General features: G+C 52.0%; 2 protein-coding genes across 9 annotated transcripts in view; one reads left to right on the top strand and one right to left on the bottom strand.

Annotated features, from left to right (window-relative positions):
• Positions 1-129: 129 nt before the first annotated feature.
• On the top strand, positions 130-13397 carry Mmab (metabolism of cobalamin associated B). Of its 5 annotated transcripts, none has more exons than XR_007235034.3 (10): positions 131-305; positions 1495-1556; positions 4227-4320; positions 6184-6241; positions 7205-7277; positions 7510-7607; positions 7842-7906; positions 9462-9559; positions 11108-11209; positions 11332-13397. XR_007235034.3 is itself a non-coding variant. In XM_048449837.3 (10 exons), the coding sequence occupies exons 1-9, from the start codon at positions 190-192 to the stop codon at positions 11193-11195; spliced, it is 714 nt and encodes a 237-aa protein (XP_048305794.1). In that variant the 5' UTR covers positions 133-189; the 3' UTR covers positions 11196-11209; positions 11332-13397. The 5 variants fall into 5 exon arrangements, 4 of the variants coding, with proteins under 4 accessions (XP_085536739.1, XP_048305798.1, XP_048305794.1 ...); XM_048449837.3 differs by having other exon boundaries at positions 133-305; positions 9462-9521; XM_085680613.2 differs by lacking the exon at positions 7510-7607 and having other exon boundaries at positions 130-305; positions 9462-9521.
• Positions 13398-22809: 9412 nt separating this feature from the next.
• Ube3b (ubiquitin protein ligase E3B) overlaps positions 22810-25074 on the bottom strand; it is a 58387-nt gene continuing 56122 nt past the window's right edge. For all 4 annotated transcript variants that reach the window (XM_048449853.3, XM_048449848.3, XM_087903727.1 and 1 more), the window contains one exon: positions 22810-24533. In XM_048449853.3, the coding sequence (XP_048305810.2) occupies positions 24342-24533 (192 nt within the window). In that variant the 3' untranslated portion in view covers positions 22810-24341. The remainder of the gene's footprint in view (positions 24534-25074) is intronic.

The raw sequence follows: 25074 nt of genomic DNA, 5'->3' as shown, positions 1-25074 counted from the left end.
GGTTTCCCCGCCTTACTCTTTTCGTAATCCAATGGGAAACAAGTCCCGGGGAGTGCCCCGCCCTGGTGCGATGCCGCAGACCAATAGGAGACGGCGATTGAGAGGTGGCGCGGCCAACTGCGGGGCGGAGTTATCCCCGAGCCTGGACGGAGGCCTCGCGGGGTCAGCTCTGGACTCGTTGTCCCACGCATGGCTGTGTGGGTGTTTGGGGGCCGCCTTGGCCTGCGCGGGCATCTCGGCGCCTGCAGGCTGCTGTGTCCCCGTTTTCAGAGCCGCAGCCCTCAGGGCGAGGAAGACAGGAACAGGTGAGTGTCAACTCCAACACTTGCGGGGGTGGGGATAGTTGTATTGGCTCCGTGGGTACGTCACACCGATGACGTCACCGGGACAGCATGGCGTCAGAGACCAGAATTTCTTGGCACAAGTTCTAATACAGTCCAGCAGTGGTCAGTCAGGGCAGGGTATGTCGGTGCGGGCCATCAGGGCCCTCTATTCGAATTTTACCCAGTGTCCAAAGCGATTTATTCAGATTAGTATTAGGACTCCAGATACTTTCTAAGACATGGTCGCACTTTGAAACTTGTACCCGTAGACTTCCAGGACCTTAGAACCTGCAGACTAACATGAACTATGTTAGTCAATGTTTCCTGCCAAGTTCTCAGACTTTTGAAGAAGCTTGTAAGGTTACATTTTAATTGTAAACTACATATTTAAGTTACGCGCTGCGATTTGAAAATGGCAGTCTCCTGAGGGAGAGCAAGGACTGGGGATGTGGCCCAGTGATAGAATGTTTGTCGATCATGTCCAAAGCCTGGGCTCCAAAAATAAAATAAACAAATTTAAAAAATGAAAATACAATTTTATTTTTTAAATTCTATTTTGTCAGTGTTTGTGTGTGTGTGTGTGTGTGTGTGTGTGTGTGATATTTGAACCCTTTTAAAGCGCAAATGGCTCAGTTTTCTTTCCCCACGAAGCCATAACTTTGTGATTGAGGAGTGGAGTTAGGGTGGACTAGGGGCAAGAGTTTGGGGAGGGTGGTGACCTGGGTTAGACTTAGAGTAGAACAGTCCTGGGTATAAATCCCAGCCCTGCCTCTTCCTGGAGATCCAGGGAGGTGAATCTTGGTGGGCTACCATTTCTACAAAGAAGTTAATGGCTAGCTTTGAGGGTGTGGGAGAAGCTGAAGGGTAATTACAGGAGCTAGTAGCTTTAGTTCACTGTGGAGCTAGGGCCATCTGGAGTGATGGGTTAGTTCCTCCAGCAAATATTTATCAGTCACTTCATTGAACAGTGCACTACAGCAGTTACTGTATAGGTAGAGACATGGACACCTGGGGTATTGTCTAGAAGGGATGGCAAGGAAAATGGTCGACAGAAGATTGCCATCGAGAAGGGGGATAAATGCTATCGCAGAGGTTGCAGCCAGCAAGCTGAGTGAGGTGCACTCTGCAAGCCATTCCCCCTTACTATGTCTTGATGTCTATTTCCCATTAGGCTGCAGTCATCCTCGAAGGCACCCAAGATCCCCAAGATTTACACCAAAACAGGAGACAAAGGTAGGGTGACGATGAGTGAGAAATGCGGCAAGACACACAGCAGGCATCATCTTAAAGTTCTTCTGGCCTCGCGGTAGCCATGTGCCGTGACACGAAAAATGCACAGACTATTATTAAGTGTTTAAACTGTTATCAAGTTGTAAAGAAGCTGGGAATAGTGCACTTTTGTACTGCCAACACTCGGGAGGCTGAGATAGGAGAATCACGAGTTCAAGACCAGCTAGGTTGACATGTCAGTCTCCAGGCCAACTTAGGCTACATAACTAAACCCTGTCTTGAACTAAAGGGAAGACAAGTTGTGGGACTGGAAGTGTAGCTCAGTGATCGAGTGCTGGCTAGTATTCTGGATGTCCTAGGTTCAACCCCAGAACTGCAAAAAAGAAAAAAAAAAAGGATAAACAAATAAGCAAAACCAGTGTGGCACAATCTAAGAACTCTGAGTCATGGGGTAGGAGGGATGGTTAAGAGCCTGCACTACTCTTTCAGAGGGCCCAGTGTGGGTCCCAGCACCCACATTGGGTGGCCCACACTTCCTATAATCTTAACTCTAGAGGGATCCATTGCCTTTGACCCCTGGGCACCTGTACTCATGGACACCATTCCCGCTCCCCACCACCACCACGCAATTAAAACAAATTAAAAACTTTTAAAAATAGCTTTTAGTTCACTTCGATTAAAAGTTGAACTGTAGGTATGGTGGTATAGACATGTAATCTTGGGACGCTGGATGCAGAGGATGAGCTTACATCACTGTAAGCTCAAGGCCAGCCTGGGCTACAGAGTGAGACTGTGTCTCTAAAGAGAAGAAGAAGAAATTGTGTGTGTATAGTGTGTGTGTTTATGTGTTTGTATACTGGGCTACATAGCAAGTTCTAGGCCAGCCGGGGCTACACAGTGAGACCTTGTCTCTAAAGAAAAGGGGAAAAAAGCATGTGAAAGGGGACTCAGATATGTCTGAGAGGTTATCTCTTTGGATTTGGGTTTTTAGTTATAATTTATTTTTTGGGTGTGTCTATGTGCCTATGCCACAATGCACTTGAGGTCAGAGAACAACTTTCAGACGTTGGTTCTTTCCTCCCACCCTGTAGTTCCTGGGCATAGACTTGGGTCATCAGGCTTGGCAGCCCCTTTACCAGCTGAGCTGTCTCTCTGGTCCTGAAAGAGTTAATCTTTGACTGGTAGCCAGGAGAGAGGTTGAACTGTGGGAGAGAGAAATACACAAAGTTCGCATAGTTACTATTTTTTTTTCAAAACAAACATTTCGTTGCTTCAAAAAAAATTATTTTTTGATACTCGGTTTCTCTGTATAGTCCTGGAACTCACTCTGTAGACCAGGCTGGTCTCAAACTCACAGAGATCCACCTGCCTCTGCCTTCCAAGTGCTGGGATTAAAGGCATGTGCCACCACTGCCCGGCGCTTCAATATTTTAATCAATGCCAGGTGTAGTGTAACAAGGAAACAGACCACTGTGGCACCATTTTCTGAAACTTAAGACCATGCAGATTGTTAACAGCCACTGTGCTTGGAGCATGTCCTTCATGCCGAAGTATGCCAGTGCATAGGGTGTGCTTCCCGCCTCTGAGCTGCAGGGAAACAAAAAGTTGGAATGTAAGTACCACAAGTATGTTACTGTAACGACAGAAAGAAACCATGCATAGCGGTGGCAGATGTCAGTTGCTGCTGTCAGTGCTTTCCACCAGAAAGGTCTGGGGACAGCCTCCAGTCAGTCACAGATGGGGCACTTGGCTCCCTAAGGTCCAACCATGGAGTCCTGCAGTAGCCACTGCACAGGACTTTCCATAAGTGAAGGATGTCCTGACACAGGGGTGGGGCCAGGGAAGCTTTGTTCTGGATCTGATGTGGTCAGGAAGCAGCTCAGAAGGTGGGAGAGTCAGGCAGATGGGGGACTGTGACAGACAGAGATGTAGCCGTCATTCTCGTTAGCCAGGAGAGCTGTGTGACTTCTGCCCTGGCACGGCTCCTTTGATTTGTGGGGAGTGGTTTGTCACAGCTACGGTGTGGATATCTGTGGTGCCCTGTGGAGCCATTTGTGCGTGACAACAGTGCAGTGGGCTGTCTGAGTGCCTAGCCAACACCAAAGCCACGCTTCCGGCACTAGGCAGGAGCTGTGACCTACGCTGAGGTCCAGACTGAGTAATAGAGAGACAGCAAGATACCACAGGTGCTTTACTTCTTAAGCAAGAGGCCTCATTTGTGACTCCTAGTCTAAATTAAAAGCATGCCAGGGAAGTAGAGGGGACACCTTTGGTGAGTAGTGACCAAAAGGACACTTCATGCAAATGGTCCATAGACATACATGCAGATAAAACACCCATATATGTGAAATAAAATAAATATTTTAAGTGTATCGGGGAAAAATCTGTTTTTTATAAGATTCATTTGTTATTTTTATTTGATGTGTACAAGTGTTTGTCTACATGTATGTCTATGTACCATGTACATGCCTGCTGCCTGAGAAGTCCAGAAGACAGCATCAGACCCTGGAACTAGAATTGCAGATGGTTGTAAGCCACCACGTGAGTGCTGGGACCTGAATCTGGGTCCTCGGCAAGAACAGCAAGTGCTCTTAACCACTGAGCCATCCCTCTAACTCCTGCCCCTCCCCTCAGACAACCTCCCATTCTTAATGTGCTAAATATCTTCCCCAGGGTTTTCCAGCACCTTCACAGGAGAGCGGAGACCTAAAGATGACCAAGTATTTGAGGCTTTGGGAACTACAGATGAACTAAGTTCAGCTATTGGGTAAGGGGGACAAGGATGGGCCTTGGTGTGAAGTTCACCTGTGGCATTGGTGGCTGTCATCATTGTGACATTCTGGGTGCTGGAGGGTCTGGAAGATTGCCTGGATGAATCTGTATGAGCTGTTAGCTCAGGCTGGTCAGTTCCATGGGTCTGCAGGGTATAGGTCTGTCCCTCTGTCACCACAGGGCGGTCCCTTCTTCTCACCATCCCTGGTTCTGTCACTTGGAGCACACGTGTGCCATCAGGAGACAGGCTGTGGGGGAAAGAGGTGAGGTCAGGTGATTGTCAGTGCATCAGGGGTGGCCCCCCTGTGAATGGATTTTAAAGTGAGCCAGGGGTTAGAAGCCTTGCTCAATGATTCCCGTCCTCCGCTCCCAATCCCGACTGCTTATCACACTGAAGGATTATTTCCCACCCTCACTTCCAGCCATTGCACGCTGGCTGCACCGCTGCCAGATATGGCCTCTGTGGAACCCTGATGATGAGACACCTATCTGGGGCGGTCCAGGTCCTGGTGAGGCTCGTGCTGGCTCCTGAGACTTTCTGTGTGACCTCTCCTTCCCGTTGCTCAGAACTAGTCACATCCTGGCTCTGTGGGGTGGAAAAGGCCAAATGCATGTGGATGACCACACGGTGGGCGTGCTTGGTCACACCGAGGGTGTGAACACGAATAGGGCTGAGTGCTGCTCCTCGAGCTCTTGCCTGACCCTGTGGTCACAGACGTGGGGATCAGGAAGGTCTGTGTTCAGATTCTGTACCGTCCATTAGTAGCTGTGTGACTTCAGGTCAGACCCGACGCCCTTGTTCTGAACCTCAGTTTGCTGTTCTGTGAAGTGGCTGTGGTAGTCCTTTCCCTCTGTTCTTGTGAATTAGTACAATAAATCTGCATCTCCCTGATTATCTTTATCATTGCCCCGGGAACTCCCAGGCTCACGGCTGCCAGGTGCCAGGAGTGTAGTGGACAGCGATGACAGATGTGCCCCAGCCAGCATAGCCTTTCCTTGTCATCCAGAGGGAGACAGATGTTAGGAGCAGACCCAGTGTGTGCTCTGTTCTAATTGGAAGATTTGCTATTCACCTGCTGCTCCTTTTTCTGCCCTCTGGCCTCTCTGCCTGGATGGATGCTTGACCAGAGGAACTGCCAACACTACACCCGATGTCCCGGTCTTCGCTTCCACAAGGGTCCAGCGGTGGGAGGCAGCAGTGGGCAGAGAGAGTGTGCGGAGGACAATCTGGGAGTGTGGACAAACTGTTTGCCAGCCGAGCGTGGCCCTGGCAGGCTCTCCTGTGCTGTGTGGGTCCTGCTGCTCACCCTCTGAGTTCAGAATGTACCCGCGTCCCCTCCCTTGCCTCTCCAGGCTTCTGCGCTTGCCACTCTTTACCGCCAGTCATCGGTTCCTGTATCTCTGCTTGCATCTCCGAGAATTGTCCCTTTGAGAGTCTGTCTGCCAGGAATCCTTTCTGTATGCCACCATCTGTCCCCTGCCAGGTCTCGCTGGGTGCAAGAGGGGAGTGCAGCATTTTTGACCTGTGTCTGGGAAGTTGTCTCTTCGTCTGTCCTACTTTACCACGGACTCCTGTTCATCCTTCAGAGTCCCACGGTTCTCTTCACCCCTCGTCATTCTTAACCTCAGCCCTGTGGTTCACGGCTCCCTACTGTATCAACAGGACCAGCCTGGGCATGGGCAGAGAGGAACAGCTACTGGGGAGAAAGAACACAATAAAAGCACTCCAGGAAGCCAATGCCCCGTCTACGTGGTGTTCTCTTTGTCAACACGAAAGACTGCCATGGTCACTGTAGGTCACGTTATCTTAAGACCCCACAGCATTCTGTTACGGGCTAATTTTTCCTTGTCCTCCTAGGTTTGCCATGGAGGTGATCACAGAAAAAGGCCACACGTTTGCCGAAGAACTTCAGAAAGTAAGTTACATCATTTTAGCCTACATTGTGGCTTTTTGTCCCCATGACTTGGGGTGTCGCTGACTTCCTCCTCTGCCCGTTGCTTCTTTGTGCCACGATAGCTAATTACTTCTGAGAACCGCTCTGTCCTCATTTCTGAAGTAAGGACACTTAATCCTCCGTGAGGTGAGGGGTGGTGTGTAAAGGGCGGCTCTGCTCTCCAGAGGTGCGTGTCACATCTGGCAGAGGGAAAGCTGCTGGTGTCAATACCGTACATTGCATAGGACAGCATCTTGGCAAAGAACAACCAATGCCAGTGACCATAGCCCAGGCTGGAGAACGGCATGCTCGGGAGCCCAGCCGTAAGTCTCAGCCAGGCGGAGTGTGCTTGGTAGTGTTGCTGTTGAGTTCCAGCGGACCTGCCAGCCAGGGCACCAGCAGCATCTCTCTAGACTGCCTTGGGGTGCTGCTGTCTCCCAGACATCACTGTAGTCTGCCTGGGGCCTGGAGCAGACGGGAGTCCTTCCTGAGTCCTGTCCTGCCAGCCACTGCCTTCCACATCCTGTCCTTCACTGTTGAGGTGGCTCTGGCACATTTGGTCACTTTGTTCATTGAATTACAACTCCAGAACTGTCAGTGTAGAGAAAGAAGGCAAGTATGTGGAAGCCAGAGCTCAGACCAAGAAGGTGCCTCTTGGCTAGTTCTTAGCAGACCTTTGCTCCCTCAAATTCCCCTCAGGAGGCCACATCGTGCTTAGTTTGGACAGTTTGCCTTTGGATGTGAATTCAGAAGGTCTGTTAGCTCCTCACAGCCTAATGTGCACGCTCTGCTGGTACGCTTTGTGGCACTCTCCACTGGCGGCTCTGTGGCACGCGCTGCTGGAATGCTCTGTGGCTCCTCTGCATATGCAATAGTGTAGTACGGTTGCACAATTTCCACCCAGCCTGCTACTGATGACCTTTTATCTCTCCTCTTGTTCCCCAGATCCAGTGCACGTTGCAGGATGTTGGCTCTGCCCTGGCTACTCCACGATCCTCAGCCAGGGAGGCTCACTTAAGTAATTCCCAGCTCTGCTCAGGGAGTTCTTGGGGTCCTGGGATAGGGACCGCCCCTTAGGGTAGGTCCCCGGGCTGTCTGGCAGGGCAGACAACTTGTTCTCTGCCTTGGGAAAGAAGTTAGCTCAAAGCTGATAGGAACTGTTGGCAGGATACCATGCAGAAGGAAAGGGGTGTTTCCCGGGTGTACTAATGGCATACTTACAGGAGGCCTTTCTGCCCCTGACTCCTCAGAACACACGGCCTTTGAGGAAGGGCCTATCATGGAGCTGGAACAGTGGATTGACAAGTACTCCAGCCAGCTTCCCCCACTCACGGCTTTCATTCTGCCTGTAGGTATTGGGGGGCTCAACCTGAGGTGGCCAGGGTGGGTGTAGTAACAGAAACACGTGGGCTTGCCATAGTTCCAACTTTGACTTTTACCAAAACAAAGCCACCCCCAGTACCCCAGCCCCTTTTCCTGTCCACTTGAGGGGTGTCCCAGAGGTGTGTCTGGTAGGGCTCTGGGAGGCAGAAGACTGTCCAGTATGGAGCAGTGCTGGCCAATGCTCACTTTTCTCTTTCAGTCTGGAGGCAAGAGCAGCTCAGCCCTGCACTTCTGCCGGGCCGTGTGCCGACGAGCCGAGCGACGGTAAGGGTCCCAGAGGCCAATGCAGGAGCCTCATATCTATGCCATCCGACCCTTCCCTCGGTGACTTCATCATGTCATTTCCTGAGTTCCATGTCGTGGAGGGGACTGTGATAGGTGACTGCATACTGCTCAGAGGCCAAGCAGAGTTTCCCTCCTCCTGAGATTCACAATAAGCCAGTGACATATTCCAGGCTATGGGGGGTGGGGGTGGGGACGGGAAACAGAGATAATAACATGAAAGGACCCTTCTGGAATTAGGCAGAAAGGACCGTAGGGGCCCTGTGGTTAGGGAGGACCCAGGTAGAAGCTGTCCATAGTCTAGCCATCTCCTGCCTTGTCTCATCTCCAAACTCAGAGTGTTCACGGTCTCACAGTGAACACTCACAGTGCTCCCCTCCCCAAGAGTCAGGGGAAGCTAAGTTAGCAGGACCTCCCAACAGATTCTGTGGCTGGGACCGCCCTTCCACAGTCCCTCACATCACAAGAGTTTTGTCCTCCACAAAAGGCTCTTAGACCTAGACATTCCCAGATGCATCTTGGGTAACAAAAAAAGCTTGGGCCTCCAGAGAAAAATAGTCCTTTGTACAAAGTCACCCGTATCACCGGGGCTTATAGTAGCGAGCAGTGGGAGTGACCCAAAGGCTCAGCACAAGACTGAGCTGGTGTTGCATCCTCTGTGTGGCAGACAGGCCCCAGCCACGGCAGTGACCCGCCAGGATGCTCTCGGCAGATGGTGACCTAGGTGAGGCAACCATGCTGCGTGGGAGGGGCCTCCAGGCCTGCCTAGACATGAGACTTCTGGGGCACTGGCCAAGTACATCATCGTGGATAGGGCCAAAACACCCCAGGCTGGCTCGGCGGGGAGTACCAACAGGAATCAGGCAGTGTGTGGGTGGGGGATCGGATGGGATGTTATCACACTATGACATCCAATAGCCACACTGTCCCAAGTATATGCACACAGACTGGTGTGGAACTTCAGGCATTTAGAATTACAACTTAGAACAGTAGTTCTTTGGGGACTAAGGCCCAGATAAACTTTTTTTTGAAGACTAGAGGCTGGCAGCCCTGCCCACGTAGGAGCCTAGACTGTGCTTGTTGGCACAAAGGCCAGCAGAGTGGACTATTGCCAGCCTACTCTCAGCTTACCTGCTGTGCCTCCTCCTTCACTGGCCAGGCCACATTATGTATGTCCAAGGGAAGGGGTCAGCTGAGGTGATGTGGACTTTCATATGTGGTTCATAGTTGTCAGGGTTAGTTTAAGTGGTGAGGTCAAGTGGTGCTCTGTGTCCTGGCTCCCGTGTGTTGAGCCTGGCCATGGAGCCTGTCTGTGTCCGTGCCCCAGCTCCCGTGTGTTGAGCCTGGCCGTGGAACCTGACTGTGTCCGTGCCCCGGCTCCCGTGTGTTGAGCCTGGCCGTGGAACCTGACTGTGTCCGTGCCCCGGCTCCCATGTGTTGAGTCTGGCCGTGGAACCTGACTGTGTCCGTGCCCCGGCTCCCGTGTGTTGAGCCTGGCCGTGGAACCTGACTGTGTCCATGTATCCTCTCTTTACAGTGTAGTGCCTCTTGTCCAAATGGGAGAAACAGATGCAAGTGTGGCGAAGTTCTTAAACAGGTGCAGAAGTGGAGTATGGCGGGTCTCTGAACCTCCAGGCATGCTGTGAACCCTAAGAGCATCCACAGCTAAGGCCAACACCTCTCCCTCATTCCCTCCCTTGTTCCCTCTTCGTTCCTCCTCCCACCCCCAGTCTGTATGTTTGTGAGTGTGCTGTCTGCAGGCCAGCCCTGTCCCAGTCTATGAGGTAAGGCTCTGGTTAGGAAATGTCTGTAAGAGCCAACAGAGGCAAACCTAAGTAAAAGGGCAGGGTGCTCTAAGGGTCTGTTCATGGAGACTGATGCCCAGGGCCTTGATGGTAACCAACAGGAGGCCTATCCCGCCAACATCTCTATCTGAAATGCCCTAGGTGGTCCACAACCATGCTGAGCTCAGGTCCCAGTGCCGTGAGCCAGGAAATCCAGCAGTGCCCTGCCCTGTGGTCAGCCTCTGCACCGCAGCTGCACCTCTGCTTCCCACTGCAGCCTGACTCAGACATGGGCCAGCGGAGGGCTTAAGGAAGGTGGGGGCTGCACCCCAGGAGCTGCCTAGTCATGCAGACAGTGACCTCATAACGCCTGGTGATGGGATGTCCCGTGTTACCCCCACTTTCCCCAGTTGTAGACTCCTTGGATCCCTGCCCCCTGGGTGGGATGTCACCCAGACTGAGTGAGAGACAGCTCCTTTTTAACTCAGAAGCAGCAACCCTGAGGAGACCCGCTGGGCGTCTAGTGTTGTGAGGGTCAGGGTCATCCCCTCCCTGCAGGTTCCCAGGAGTCATCAAGAAAGCAGCATATTCTTGTCCTAGGAGCACAAGGTTCAGAAGGGCAGTGTAGAATCCCGTCGTCCTGACAGCCAGCAGTGGGCCCCGGGAGTTAGGAGTAGTGCACCAGATGGGAGGGAAGGGTAGGTAGGAGGGGAGCAGCAGGCATTGAGGAGAGAGTGGCAAAAGCTAGCTGCGAGCCTCCAGGGGCTGAGGCAGAGCCCTGTAAGTACCTCGAGCAGGTGTAGCATCACCTGGTAGTCTCTGTCCCTTTCCCTGCAGAAGGCCTCCTGTCCTGAGCCCATCACTGCTGGGTCTGCGGAAGAGCTAGGGATCTAGACTTTGATGAGACTCCTCCAGGCCACTGCTTCTCAAGTAGGGCATTAGCAGTGTCTGGAGACAGTCTGGGTGGTTGTGCCTAGTTCTGGGTACCATTGGCCACGCCGCATGCACAGGAGAGCCCCATCCATAAAGAATAAACCTAGACTCATTTAAGGCCTTTTTATGCAAAATGCGACTCCTGATCCTGTGTGGGATTAGGGCTGACCTGCAGACTCCTGGTCTGTGAAGCTCCCCTGAATCCCAGATGTCACATGCCTGTCATGGGAAATGGAGAAGCAGCTCAAGTAGCCAGCGTTTCTGGGCTCCACCCTTGCAGCTGAGGGTGGGCAATGGCCTGTGCCCACAGGAGCACTTCAGGAGTGCTCCAGCACCGCCGTCTATAAGGCCACATGGTGCTCCTGGGGTACGAGACTCACCTTTCCAGCTTGAAGACCAGCTAGGCATGAGCCAGCTGGCGTCAGTCTCTAACACCCGTCCTTGTTGCTTCTTTCCGCCCCTCCAGACTCAGCGATTACCTCTTCACTGTAGCCAGATATGCAGCCATGAAGGAGGGCAGCCAAGAGAAAATATACAAGAAGCGTGATGTGTGAGACATGCGGAAACGGTGAGCGAGCCTCAGAGGCTGATCTAGAGAGACCATGGTGTTAACAGACTGGAAGTGGGCCTGAGAGGTACAGACTTGGGATCACCTCACACCCCGTCTCAGACTCCTGCTGGCTTCCCCAGGCTATGCTCAAGCACATGGGACTGAGTTCTGTACTGCTGGAAGGAAAGGAAGACTGAAGGCTACGAAGAGAAGGGCTCACTCAGCATTGGGAATGAACGCGGGGAATGTTTGAACCTCACACTTGGGGGGTGTGTATATAACAGAGAAAGAGATTCTGCTGTCAACTCAGGCTTCTCAAGGGTTTGGAATGTACCATAGGCCCCCGGAAGTTACCAGTGCCAACGGGGCTTTAAATGTCACGTTTATAAAGGGGAAGGCAGGCAGGCTTGAGGAGTGTAGTCACCTCTGAGCTGCCCATCACTGCCAGTGTAGGGGAAAGACAGCTGCAGGTCTACTGGGGTGCGGCTTGGAGAGTCCTCTCCATTGGGCAGTGGTGGGAGTGAGGTCTCCAGGCTAGCGCTGAGCCCTCTGCTGTCACACTGGGCTGGTGATGCTCCTGTGAGCCACACCACGCTGTGCTTTATTCCGCTTGTCACTGCTGCTCTGCACTATGAAATGACATTGCCAGTGGCGGCTGTGCCCTTGAGAAGAGGGATATTTATGAAAGGCTGAAGGCAGCCCTGAGAACTTAAGGATTCCACGCCTGCTGGTAGGTAGTGACTGCGGAAGCACAGGTCAGGGGCGCTGGGCTCAGCTCAGCGCTCTCCACTGTGCACCTGCTTGGCTTCCATGCTAGGTGTGGGTGGACTGTTCTGTAGCTGCCTTCCTTGTTGGTCAGTCAGCAAGCATTTGACTTCATCCGAGTGCCCTCCCACCTTCTTGCTGCTGTTTCATGTTGGCAGCTACACACACACACACACACACACACACACACACACACATATCTATCTTCTGGGTTCTTTAAAGGGAGATGCTTGAGAAGGAGGAATACTTCCCCAGGAGGCAGTCCTGTCCAATGCCACTGCAGCCACCCTAGTGAGGCACAGATCGGATATGGAGTTGGTGTTGTGTGTGCAAGACAAGAAACAGAAGCACAGGCTAATGGTACTTAAGCATCATGCTGTTTCAGGCCTGGGGGAAAGTCGTGTTCCAAGAGCTTGCAGCAGCCCTGTACTCAGCCAACAGCCACAACTCCTCCTAAAAAGTCAGGCTGAACTCAAGGAAATCGCAGCCCAGACCCCTAGCCTATGCCCTGAGTGTTTTCGACAGTTTTGTGTGGCTCTCACGGTAGATCTTAGCACAGGCTCCAGGCATTGCCTAGCCTTTTGCACACCGCCCCCAGTCCTCATGGGGCGATTCCCACTGCGTGCGGACACAGCTGCCGAACTGTTCTTTAAATTGTACCAATTTATCAATGACCTCTCTCCACTTCTGGATACCTCACTCCTTGAAAACATTGCAGGAAGGCTCCCTACCTTTTTTTAAAAAAAAAATTTGTCAATAGCTGTTTCATTGAGATAAAATGCCACCTACCAGAAAATTCTTTCTAAAATGGACAGTCCAGTGGGTTTTGTGATATTGCCCAGTTTTTGCCACCTCATAGCTCACACCCGCGAAGATGGCTCTAGTTCGGGACAGTATTCGCCTTCCTCAGCAGAGGTGCCCCCCTCCCCCCACAGTGGTGTATTCACTGTAGTTAGCAGAGGTGGACCCCCTGCAGGCTCCTGTTCACACTGGACCTCCGCACTGGGAGTGGGGTCACATTTCTGCAGGAAGGGAAACTGAGGCTCTGAACTGGCCTAGGCTATCTCATGACCCCCCACCCCCAAGTGCTCAGCAGTCATTTTAATCATGGCGGTGTCAGGCACTAATAGATCTGCCATGCGTTGCTCAGCCGAGTTTCCCCTAACTGATATTTCATTGCTATTGTTAGTGTGCATTTCTCACTGAGTAATTTCCGAGCTGAACTTGTAGCACATCCCAGTGATAAACATCCCTGGTTCCGAGTCCCCTGTCAGCTGCAATGTCACCCTTACCTCCTCCCGAGTCCCTCCCGACAGCCCATCCAGTTTTATGATCCCTCTGTCCCAGTGATCATGACTGAACCTTTAAGAATCCAGACGCATTTCAAGTTTAATTGAATAAAATTCTTTGTATAATAAATTCCACATGAATGCTACATAAATCAATGCCTGGAAGGATTTGTGGCTCATCTCTCTCCCCAGATGGGGTTTGAGGATCCTGCTGGCAGTGCTGTGCCCAAGCTGGTCTTGTCTTGATCACCAAAAGGAATAAATTTGCCATTGGGGTCCTTGCAGAGGGTGTGGCTTCTGCTGTCAGCCTAGAATTGACCCTGGAGCCCCTCCTAGAAGATGGCACCTTTTCCAGGCAGGACAGAAGAGAAGCACACCAGGGGTCTGGGAGCTCCGGGAAGGGTTTCAGAGTCGTAGACGTTAGAGAATCAGAACTCCCAAAGCCATCATTTATTCCTTTGGAATGCTGGAGAAAGCTGTGCACTCACTCTCTTTAGAGTGCTGTACACATTCTTTCTAGGTTATCGCCAAGTTTGCATGCATCCTGGAAGTCCATGTAACCCCAAGGTAAGACTCCCATGCAAGCTGGGCACTGTGGCCCATGCCTGTTGTGCCAACTACGTAGAAGGCTGAGGCAGGTGGATTGTCTGGGCAGCATAGCAAGACCCTGTCTCAAAATAAGTAAATAAATAACAACACCCTCTTCAAAAGCTAAGTGTGGATCCGTGGAGCACCTTAGGGTTTCATGGAGCCCCCAACCTTGAAGGTGAGAAGGAATGTCTGGAGCTAGAGAGAGGACCTCCTGGGAGCCTTGGATGTCTGCAGAATCTGGAGGGACAGGGAATGACTGGCAGGCACACAGCTCCACGCTGGCCTCCTAGACCCTGAGAACAGGTCTATCACTTGCTAGCCTCTGAACTCTGGACACTGTGGTCATTTTTTCATCCTTCTCACTGCTTAAATGACAACAGTCTTCGGGCTCTGTGGTCACCGGGAGAGCATACATACTTAGGAAGTGTTTGCCAGGGCCCTGGCAAATGCTAGCTACTGATACTTGAATTCAAATTCCAGCTTTGTCACCTTGAACAATTCCTTTAACTACCGTGTTCTAGCCCAGGCTGGCCTGGAGCTTGTGATCCTCGCACCTCATGGCTCCTGCTCTAGAGCGCTGGTGGGTGAATGGGGTGTACCACTGTGCCTGGCACACTGGATAGCAGCAGCTTGCTGAGATTTGAGGCTGACCCCATTGGCCTGGTCGGTGTCATCGTTATGGCTGAGCAGCTTTGTCCTCTTCAAACCCATTCTGAGCCCCGGGTGTGGTCCCAGGCTTTGAGATCGGGTTTTGACACAGAGCCAGCTGACCTTAAACTTGTTATTCCCCTGCCTTAGTTCTCTGAGTGCTGGGATTCCAAGTATGTATCACCAACTCAGGCCACATACAGAGCTTTGCAAACCCTAACGCCCTGGGCTGGGGAGATGGCTCAGCAGGTAAGGCCACATGCCACAGAGCTGATATCCTGAGTTTGACACCTGGAGTCCACATGGTGGAAGGAGAGAACAGGCTCCTACAAGTTGTCCTCGGATTTCTATGCATGCACAGTACATGTGTGTGCATAAACACACACACACACAAGATAATTGTCAACAAAACCTTCACAGCACCTTGCCCACAGCAGCCCCAGCAAGCTGCCATTAACATCCTTGAATTGCAAACTAAGCTGGAGCACTGGGAAATGGCACCATGGCTGGCACTATGCAGTAAGAGGCCACTCTGGGATTTGAGCTCGGCTCTTCCTCTAGCCTGCTTACCTCTGCATGGGGAGCACACTATACCTGTCTTGCTGTGGTGGCAGCAGAGTCGGTCATGTTCTCCAGGGTGGCCTTCTTGGGAAGTTAGCTACTAGGGTATGGCTGGTAATTAAGTGAGGCAGGCTGCTTCTCTAGGAAAAGAAGAAAGAACTGAAAGCTCCCAGAGGACCCTGGTTGTCCCAGGCAGACGTAGCCGTTCCAAGGAAAATGAGAAATAGGTGCCAGTGACACAAAGGCCCCCAGAGAACCAACTCTAGACCTGGGGTGCAAGGTGACTTCTCCATCTACCAGCGCCCTAGAAGCAACTCCCCATGGCTGATCTCGGGTCACAGGCCCTCTGGTCCCCCCCCACCCCAGCCATCTGTAATGCCCACATCCCTCCCCAGCTAGTAGGTGCCTTTCTTTATGATCACCTTGGAAGGGTCGAGCAGACATATGTTGCTAAAGGGGCGTTTATTCTTGTTTATAAAATTTATGGCTTCACCTCAATTACACACTGTCAGAATGGGAAGGATCGGCCCCAAAGCCTCTTGCTGCCTGACTGCTTCAGACGTGCGTACATCTGTTAACTCCATGGGAGCTGTACAGGGGAATCAGGTCTGCTATAACTCAAGCTCGCTGTCCTGCCACGAGCTGTGAGCTGCAGGCCTTGGGCAGACACATCCAGGCATGCATGTGGGCAGGGAGGCGGCTAGCAGCTGCGATGGCCATGCCGGGTGGCCAGGTGCACAGACTGGCCATGGCTTCTGTCAAGGTGCTTTAAGCTGGGGAGGATGTGAGAAAACTTTTGTTTCCGTGGCCTTTGGAGTTCAGCTGCAGTATCCCAGCAGCTGGAGAGAGTTTTGAGCCCTTGGCTTTCCACCTGGCCGTATCAGTGGGAGAAAAGCATGCATCTCCAGTGTGGGAGGGAGTTAAAGGTGGGCATGAGTTTTAGGAGGAGATTTGGCAATATTCATGAGAGTGCATGTCCCAGGCCTGCAAGTCTGTCCGTCCGCCCAACATCTTAGAGGGAGATGTGTCACAGTGGGTTGCTCATTGAAGTGAAAACCGGACACTCATGTGCAAGATGAGGCAGCTGGGTGACTCAGTGAGTGCACTATTCAACTAAGGGACCATAAGAAATGTCATGACCTCTGTAGTAAGTGGGTATGGGGACCTATTCCAGAATGCTATGTAGTGAACAGTTTGGATCCTGTGAAATCGATGTGTGTGTATACACCACAGGAAAGCTGCGTGTTTAATGGTGCTAGCCTCTATGTGGGAGTATCATGGGTTGAATTAACACTCTTTCCTTTTTTGTCTGAATTTTCTAACTGTTCTGCAGTGGATTTAGGTTAGATTTAAGAAGGGACAAGGGAGAATGGGAAGAAGTGAAAGCCAGGCCTGAGCGTGAGGCTCAGGTGGTAGAATGCTTGTCTAGCACGCACAGAGCCCTGGGTTTAGTCCCCAACATGGGATAAACAGATGTGTGTGGTGCTGCGTGCTGCTAATCCCAGGATTTAGGAGATGGAGGTGGTAGTATCAGGAGTTCAAGGACAAGGCCATCTTGGCTACACACCAAGTTTGAGGTTAGCATGGGCTACATGAGACCCTGGCCAAAGAAAAATAGACCAAAAGAAGGGGGGAAGATGGGACTGAAGAGATGGCTCAGAGGTTAAGAGCACTGGCTGCTCTTTCAGAGGACTTGAGTTCAATTCCAGGCAAGCACATGGTGATTCACAACCATGTGTAGTGGAATCTGGTGCCCTTGGGACAGCTGGAGTCACAGTAGTCCTTGGAGGATGAAAACCCCTAGGGCCTCCCCACTACCCATGAGTGCCCTCTGATATTATCTTAGGGTTCTACTGCTGTGGAGAGGCACCATGACCATGACAATTCTTAGAAAGGAAAACATTTAATTAGGGCTGGCTTACAGTTTCAGAGGTTTAGTCCATTGTCATCCTAGTGGGAACATGGCAGCGTGCAGGAAGACATGGTGCTGGAGAAATAGTGGAGAGTTCTACATCTGCAGCCACGGACCAAGAGAGATTCTGGGCTTGGCATGGGCTTTTGAAACATCAAAGCCTACCTCCTCCAACAAAGCCATGTCTCTTAATCCTTTCAAACAGTGCCACTCCCCGGTGGCCAAGCATTCAAATCTATGAGCCTATGGGGGTCATTCTTACTGAAACCACCAAAGGTACTGGCCTAGGAAGGATGTGCATGCAGCTGACAGGCTGGAGTCCAGCCTGTGAATGCAGCCTTGGCTTGTACTCTGGAGCAACTGAGGATGAAAGAAGTGATCCCATCCCATCTGAGTGCCTCACTGACGAAAGCCTCCTCCCATCTCAGCCAGAAGTTGAGGACACTGTTATCTCTCTTCTCGACCTGTGACGGCATCTTTTATTGGCCCAGATGTCAAGAGTACACAAAGAACTGTCATATTTATTATCCCATGGCTTTACATCCTGAATCCTCAGCTTAACCCCCCTGGACAAAGGGGTACACTGACAGGTGGACAGATGAGGCTAGCATGCCATAGTCAGCAAGGGCACAAGTGGGACCCAGTTCCCTGCTCTGTTCTGCTGTGAGCAGAGAGGGGCTGACCCCAGGAAGGGAAAGAAGATAATCCAGTAGATTACCGGTTATAAGGAAGAAGGTTGAGCCAGGAGAAGGAATTTGGTAATCTACTAGTAATGCCTGCCATGGCCTCCTAGAATAAGAACATACTTTTGATACTTCTACATTCTTAGGGTGAAACCCTCACTCATCTCAAGGAGGAGAGGCTTCGTAAGGAGTTATGGTCTCCAAACTGCCTCAGGGGATCATACTGCCCCTCCAAATCAGTCCCTCAAAGCAATGTTCAACACCTCATGAGAACTAACTAGCAGAGGAAAAATTTCCAAGAGCTTTGAGGTGACAAATCAGGGCCATAGATCTCTAAGAGCCAAATGCTTATAAATCTGACTAATTAATTAGTCAGCCCTGACGAGCTCCCCACCATAATTCAGCATCTGCAATTAGATTTCATATTAAAGCATGCAAATTTAAGATTAAAGCCAGTGAGAGACGGTGTGACAGGTCCACCCCCTCCCAGCCTCTGCCATCCCGCACCACCAGCTCCTCAGGGTGCAAGTTCTAGAATCTTCCCTTCTGCCACTTTGTTTCCCAGTCCCCCATTGTGCTGTGCCGTGCTGTGCCCAGCGGGGTGAGGAACCAGTGCCAGCTCCTCTCCTGGAAGATGGCTTCATTTAAGTGGGGCAAACATTTTGGTTCAGGAACATTTGGGGACTTCTAGGTTGCAAAGTCCTGCAGCCGAAGGTCATGACGGAAACCTCTGTGGAGGCAGCGCTACTTGGCTGCTGGGGGACCAGCATGCTGCGGAGGAGCAAGGTGACTTGGGGGAGGGGCTCCACACTAATTCTATGATTATTTTAGATAGATTTTTTTCCAAGAAGGAGGGAGGGGCCGGTAGCCCAAGGCTGCACAGCTATGCTGCTCACAGTGCACAACGGTGCTTCAATCAATGAAGAGTCATTTATGAGAGTGTCAGAGCAAGTGACATCATAGCTTTGTGAGTACATTCTGTGATGTTCATACGGTGACACCATAGCCGGGGACAGGTTTCTAAGACGGTATCCTCACCAGAAAGTGACATGTGGCTACTTTACTCTACTGGATAGTCAGGTGGGCAGTTGACAGCTGGCTGGGGGGCACCCTCAAGTCTGGTGCTTCCCTTTGACTGAGAGCTGGGGGCCAGCTGCTGCCCCATAGCCCGTCACTTTCTCTGAGTTTACAAGAAGTCAGAGCTCAGAGTCCTCACTATAGGAACTCCCAACACAGGTGTGGTCGTGCCAGCTGAGAAGCTGCAGACAAGGGACAGGGCACCCCTTCAGCTTTGCCTAGAAGCTTCTCTTTCCTGCCCACTCAGCCCCGATGAGGGCTTTGAGGTGTGGCACAGCCATGTTCGGACTGGTATACTAGGGTGACAGTTTCTGAATCTCAGTTTTTCTAGTTGTTAAGTGGGCATCAGAATAGGGTGACACAGAACACTGGATGTGGTGACCAGGGTACGCAATACCACATTGTAGACGGTTCTGCTGCCATTCAGTTCCAAAGAAACACACAGAGGCTTATATTCATTATAAAATGTTTGGCCTATTAGCTCAGGATTATTATTATCTAGCTCTTACAACTTAAATTAACCCTTAAGTTTTGTCAATGTTTAGCTACATGGCTTCGTATCTTTAATCAGTAAGGCATTCTCATATTGCTTCCTCTGTGTCTGGCTGGTGACTGTGTCTCTGCCTTTCCTCTTCCCAGAATTCTCCTAGTCTGGTCGCCCCTCCTATACTTCCTGCCTGACTACTAGTCAGTCAGTGTTTTATTAAACCAATACAAGTGGCAAATCTTTACAGTATACAAGAGCATTATCCCACAGGACCACATTTTTCTTTGGATTAGGTACAGCTCCTTGGAGTAGGGCAGTGCCCACATTGCTCATGGCTGTAGCAACACCTGCCCAGCCTGAGGCACAGGAGTTCTCTGGACCTATTTGTTAGGTGAGTGAATGCCCGTCAGGCTTCCCTGGCCAGCTCTTGGCTGGAACACCTGCCAGCTGCTCAGTCCATCTGGCACCATCTGGGCCAGTGACAAAACCATCCAGCAGACTGTATACAAAAGCCCCCACAGCACATACAGGGGCTACTCTCTCCCCTGGACAGTGTCCTGTGTGGGACAGGAGCAGATTTTTGGGTTCATGGGAGCCCTGATGAGCAAAGTATCATGGATGCAGATGCCTGGCCAGTGGCTAGGGATGGCTATCTAGTAGGCAAAGCAGCACCACGTTGGCCCCGGCTGGGCTTTGCCCCCCTGCCTCCTCAGGGACTGCTCTCCTGAGTCTGGCTTTGCCCCCACTGGCTTCAAAAATTCCAGTCTGGAAGATAGTCTGAGCCCTAGCCCGTCCTCCACACAGCACAGCCGCTCCCCCAGGGCACTGTCACTGCCCAGGGCTGAAACTCTGTTGGGTATTTTTGAATTGTGATCTCATGCAAGTCACTTCATCTCCCCAGACATTGGCATAGTGAGGTAAGTTCATTTCTGAGACCCCTGGGTAGATTTGCAGCAATACTCTTTGCTGAGGCTCAACAGAGCGGGCAGGCAGGACTGACAGCCTTGGCCATCGCCATTGGACACATGGCGGCCACATTTGTCCTTGGGCCGATAGTGCGCCATCCCCCCCTACCTCATCTTCACATTGGGTCTTGCCGCAGCGGCTCCCTTTCCACCTCCATGGTGGAAACTCTGCCTTGGGTGGACATACGAACACTTCCTTTCTGAGCCTCTTCACTGAGCCCAGACATGACCTGCCCCGTGAATGCAGAGATCAGGCTGCCTTGAACTCACAACAGAGATCTACCTGCCTCTGCCTCTTGAGTGTTGAGATTAAAGGTGTGTGCCATCACACACCTCAATTTTTTTTTAAGACAGGGTCTTACTCTATCCCTGGCTATTCTTGAACTTGTAGCAATCCTTCTGCCTCAGGTTTCCAAGTGCTGGGGCTAGCGGTGTGAACCACCGTACAACTGGCTAAGGCAAAGATTTTCGAGGAGTCTGACTCATTGTTCCATTTTCTCAGATGAGAGTGAGGCTTGAGCAGGTGGCCAGAGGATGCTGATCCACCTTGCCTACGTGGTAACTCCAGCTGTCTGCAAGGCGTCCACGGGTATTACGCAGGCACGAATGTGGAATGAAGCCAAGGGTTAGACATTGCTCAGGGTCAGCTGGATGACCTGAGTATGTTGAGGCCAAGTTCAGCACTGTATTCTCCCTACTTGAGCCCTAGCCTTGTCCTTGCTTCAAACCATGTGGTGTTCTGATATCCCCCTCCCCAGCGTCCCCTACTCCCTGTCTAAAGGAAGAACGAAGGAAAGGCAGTCACAATGCCCAAGCCAGAGGAGCTGTCTGGCGAGTGTGGTGGAGGTATGAGGTGCAGCGAGGGTTCTGGCTCAGGGGCAGTGGCACTGTTTGGCTCAGCAGCAATCTCTGGGATGTCTGCTGATAGCCGACTGCTCCTACCCAGGAGTTTAAAGAACAAAGAAACTCCAGAGAAAATGTCAACTCTCTCCAGCTCTCCAGCCAGCAGGAGTTGCTGGCTGCCCACAGGTGGTATAGATCAGGGCCGCTCAGGCCTTTCTCTGCTGCCTGGGAAGGGAAACTGCAGCTCCAAGAAGCAAGGGAACTTGGCCCGAACTCCCCAGTGGTGAGTGGCAGAGTTGGGACATGAGCCCTGTGGCATGGATGGATGGCTAAGTCCTCAGCCCAGGCCCATCTACTCCATCTGTTACACATATGCTTGTCACCAGCTCTGGCTGTCAAGACAACAATGAGGAAATTATTTCATTAGGACCCATGTGCCAAGGGCTGGGGACCGCTGGCCTGTCCTAGGTCCTGATGCAGCCTCTCCAACGCTGGTCTAGCACTGGTGTGGATGCAACACCCAGCTCCGGGAGACGCACAGGCACGCAAACACCTCAGGCCGGTCCTGCGCTAACTGAAGCACCTTTTGTTGAGGCACTGTCTCACACAGTTAGTCCCCAGCCTGTGCAAATTGTATGAAATGGCAGGTGACCTCTACCCACCGTCCACTCTGGAAGCTTGGTCAGAGAGCCTCACCAGGCCTGCGGGTAGTCCTGGCTTCTTGGGTTTGTTTGGTTTTTGTGGCTCAAGTCCACTTCTGCTGTCTGTTCCGGGCTGGCTCTCAGGTGCCGCTCTGCCCGACTTAGCCCTGACTCCCCAAAGTGACAGGTGAGGAGAAGCAGAAAGAAGACTGTCAGCTAGAAGCGAATCCTGAGCCAGGCCCAGGACCGCTCACACTCTTGCCACACTGCTTCTCAGCACATAGCACCAACATCCCCCGGAAAGAAACGGGCGTGAACTGGGCTCCCAGGACTCAGGGTCAGGAGTCTGATCATGCAGCCCATGTGACGAACCACTTTCCAGTCTTGCCGTCAGTCTGAGCAATGTAAGATCCAGTGAGGTGTGATTCGAACCTGTGACCCTAGCATTCAAGCAGCGGAGACATGGTACCCACACAAACTACGGTGCACTGGATCTAGACACTGGCCAGACACATGGGAGTCCGGTGTCTGCCTGACCTTCACTTGAAGCAGTACAGCTGAAGGACAAAGGCTGATGGCCTCGCCACTGCCAGCAACAGTGGAGACCAGGGTGTCGCCGAAGTCACACAGGCCCTGCCAGCCTAGCCAACAATCCTGTTTGCTTCCCTTACTCAAGCTAGCCTTTTACACCAGCCTCAGTTCTAAGACCTGCACCAGAGCCAGGCTTTAGCTTCAGCTGGGTGTATACACATGGTAGGCAGACGGTATGTCTTTGGGACTTTGCGGCATTTTTATGGGGGGTCCCTGGGGTATTAGAGATATCCCAAGCAAGAGACATGTCAGTTATCTGGTCTCTCCCCATCAAGCAAGCTGGCTTTTGTGGGTACAGTGTAAGTCATAAACTTCAAAGCCATGTGTGCAATCCTGGTGCTACCGCCTGTAGGAAGGAGGCAGGAGACCGGCTCTAGGGATGTGTCTCTGAAATGCCACTTCTGAAAACAAACCTGGGCACATGTGACAACTGCCCAGCTCTCTGACTCACTGCTGAAGCCAAGATGTCTGTCAAAACACCCGTGTCTTTCTGGTACTGTGAGTGCCTGATGTGACCTGGGTCATTCAGGCACAGGCCTGAGTACAAATCAGGGCAGAGCCACCATATGCTCAAGTACAAATTTAATAAAGCCCTGACAAGTCTTAGTCCATAAGTTACCTACAATAACAAAAACCCCACTCCGTTTTTGGAGCCACCAAGAGTCGATAGGGTGCCAGTGAACACTGGCTATGACACAGACTTAGTGCTTGGCTAGTGTGATGTCATAACTGCTGGAAAACAGGCTCAAAGTGAACTACAGACAACCCTAGGTCAAAACCAAACAGGTCAAGTTGATATTGGTGTTCTTAACCCACTCTCTCCCCATGTCCCCATGTAGTTCTCAGGCTCCATGTTATTCATGTAGGCTGTGCACAGAGCACAGGAGTCTGTGAGCATGCTGAGTACACACATGGCTGCCAGACGTCTTCCAAGGACCTTGTCATCCTTCCATCCAAGTGAAGCTTGCACTGATCTCCAGAAGCCTGGGGCCTTTCCCAGGCTTCCAGCCACAGTTTCTTGCTGAAGTGGGAACAGAGCGTGCCCACTTTCCCACAGTGTGCAGGTTCCTGATGGAAGGTGTTTCCTCTCTTTGAGCGCTATAGCCCTAAGCTGGCTCCACAGAGTGGAGAAGGGAGCAGGACTCCTGGCCCCCACCAGGGTGGGGGGATGCAAGAATTTGATGAGACAAGAGGCACATGGCTGCTACCAGATCACTGAGCCCGGAGCCTCTGCCTCGGCATCCAGAACCTGGAGAAAGTTCTTAGGATAAAGAGAAGAGGGCCAGGAGCACAATGGGTGGGAAAATAGAACGAAGTTCAAACCAAAAAGGAGCAGAGCCAACAGAGGTGGTGCGGAGGTGTGGGGGATATACCCGCAGTCTCCTGGGCCAATCAGTGCAGAGGGGTCCCTTGCCAAGGGATGGGCTTTGCAGTTCCTGGAGCAAAGTGCTGCCCAGATGCTGGGCATTGCAGGTTCTTGTGTTTCTCCATAAAGTAACAACGAGGGCAGATACGCAGATAGCTCTCCAGGGGTAACAAGGTTCTCTCCCAAGCTAGGACACCATGCACAGGCCAGGTGCTGACAGCAAGGGTTCCCTGACAGCATGGCCTGCTGAGGACTTGGGAGGGAGGGCTGTAGTGTGGAACACCTGTTCCCTGTAAGAGAGACCTGACTGAGCTCAGCAGCCTCCTGGTAGGAGCTGGGTTTGATTGCCTGGGAAGAGGCTGCTGTGGGCAGGGTAGAGGCAGGGACTCTGCTGTGCATAGAGGCTTGGCAAGGCCTTACCTGAGTTTTCAGAATGGAAGGAGGAGCTTTCAGGCACAGGCTTTGTGTACTCAGAGGGCAAAGGAAGAGAGCCTCATAGAACTACCAGGAGTCTCTCTGCAATCGCTAGGCCCAGGTTTTAGGCCCCAGAAGGCAGAAAGAGGGCACATGGGAGGGGCAGGAGCTTATTTTTAACGGCACTCCCCAGCACACTGAGTGCGCTGCGTAGCATCCCCAAGCTTGGGCATCTCATGGCTATTGAGGGATTGCTCCAGGAGCTGAAGGGCTCTGTAGTCTGGGCGCTCTGAGGGCAGGGGGTGAGACGGGTTGGGCTAGGAGAGCTCAAAGCCTGTGTTCATGCTGATGGCGTAGCGCAGTTTCTCTCGGAGGACGCTTTTCTTGCTGTAGTTGGGCAGCTTGAGCAGGTTGAAGCAAGTGGAAGAAGTGGGCAGCCGTCCACCTGGCTCCCGCTTGCGGATGGTGAAGAAGCCCCTGAGGACACTGCCCAGAGTATCCCCAGTGTCCTGCAAGCACACACCGCAGCTGTGGCTCAGAAGGTGCCAATGTCGGTGCACACAAGTGAAGTCCAGCTGGGAACAGTGGCCTGAGAGACTGAGGGGGACACTCGTTGCTCTGAGAACTCACATGGGAGTCCTGTGCTAGGTAACCTCAGACGAGGGGCCCCCTGGCTAACGGACACTTACCAGTTACCTAAGGCCACCTAATACCCCTTCTCTGACTGCAAGTAACATGGCCAGTGGCTGACAGGCACTTGGCTCAACTCTTCCCGAAGTCTGGAGGTGGAGGGCCACCTAGTGTTTGACTGAGGGAGTGCAGCCAGAAAAGAGGTGGTGAGGCAGGGACAGAGACCAGCAGGCTGGCACAGGGCAGGTTTGTAACACACTGGGCACAAGAATCCTAGGAAATTCTCCTTTAACCTGCAGGCAACAGGCAGCTTGCCTAGTGTGCATGGCCAGCAGGGGAGAATCTGGGAAGAAGCCTATATTTGCCCTTATCCTGAGCATCACCCTTGCTGACCTTGCCTCTTGGACCTTGAATCTTGAT

Source organism: Myodes glareolus, chromosome 2, assembly GCF_982192425.1.
Source record: "Myodes glareolus chromosome 2, mMyoGla1.1, whole genome shotgun sequence".
Taxonomy (NCBI): Eukaryota; Metazoa; Chordata; class Mammalia; order Rodentia; family Cricetidae; genus Myodes; species Myodes glareolus.
Note: the sequence above shows the minus strand (reverse complement) of the source record. Positions and strands in the feature narration are given on the sequence as shown.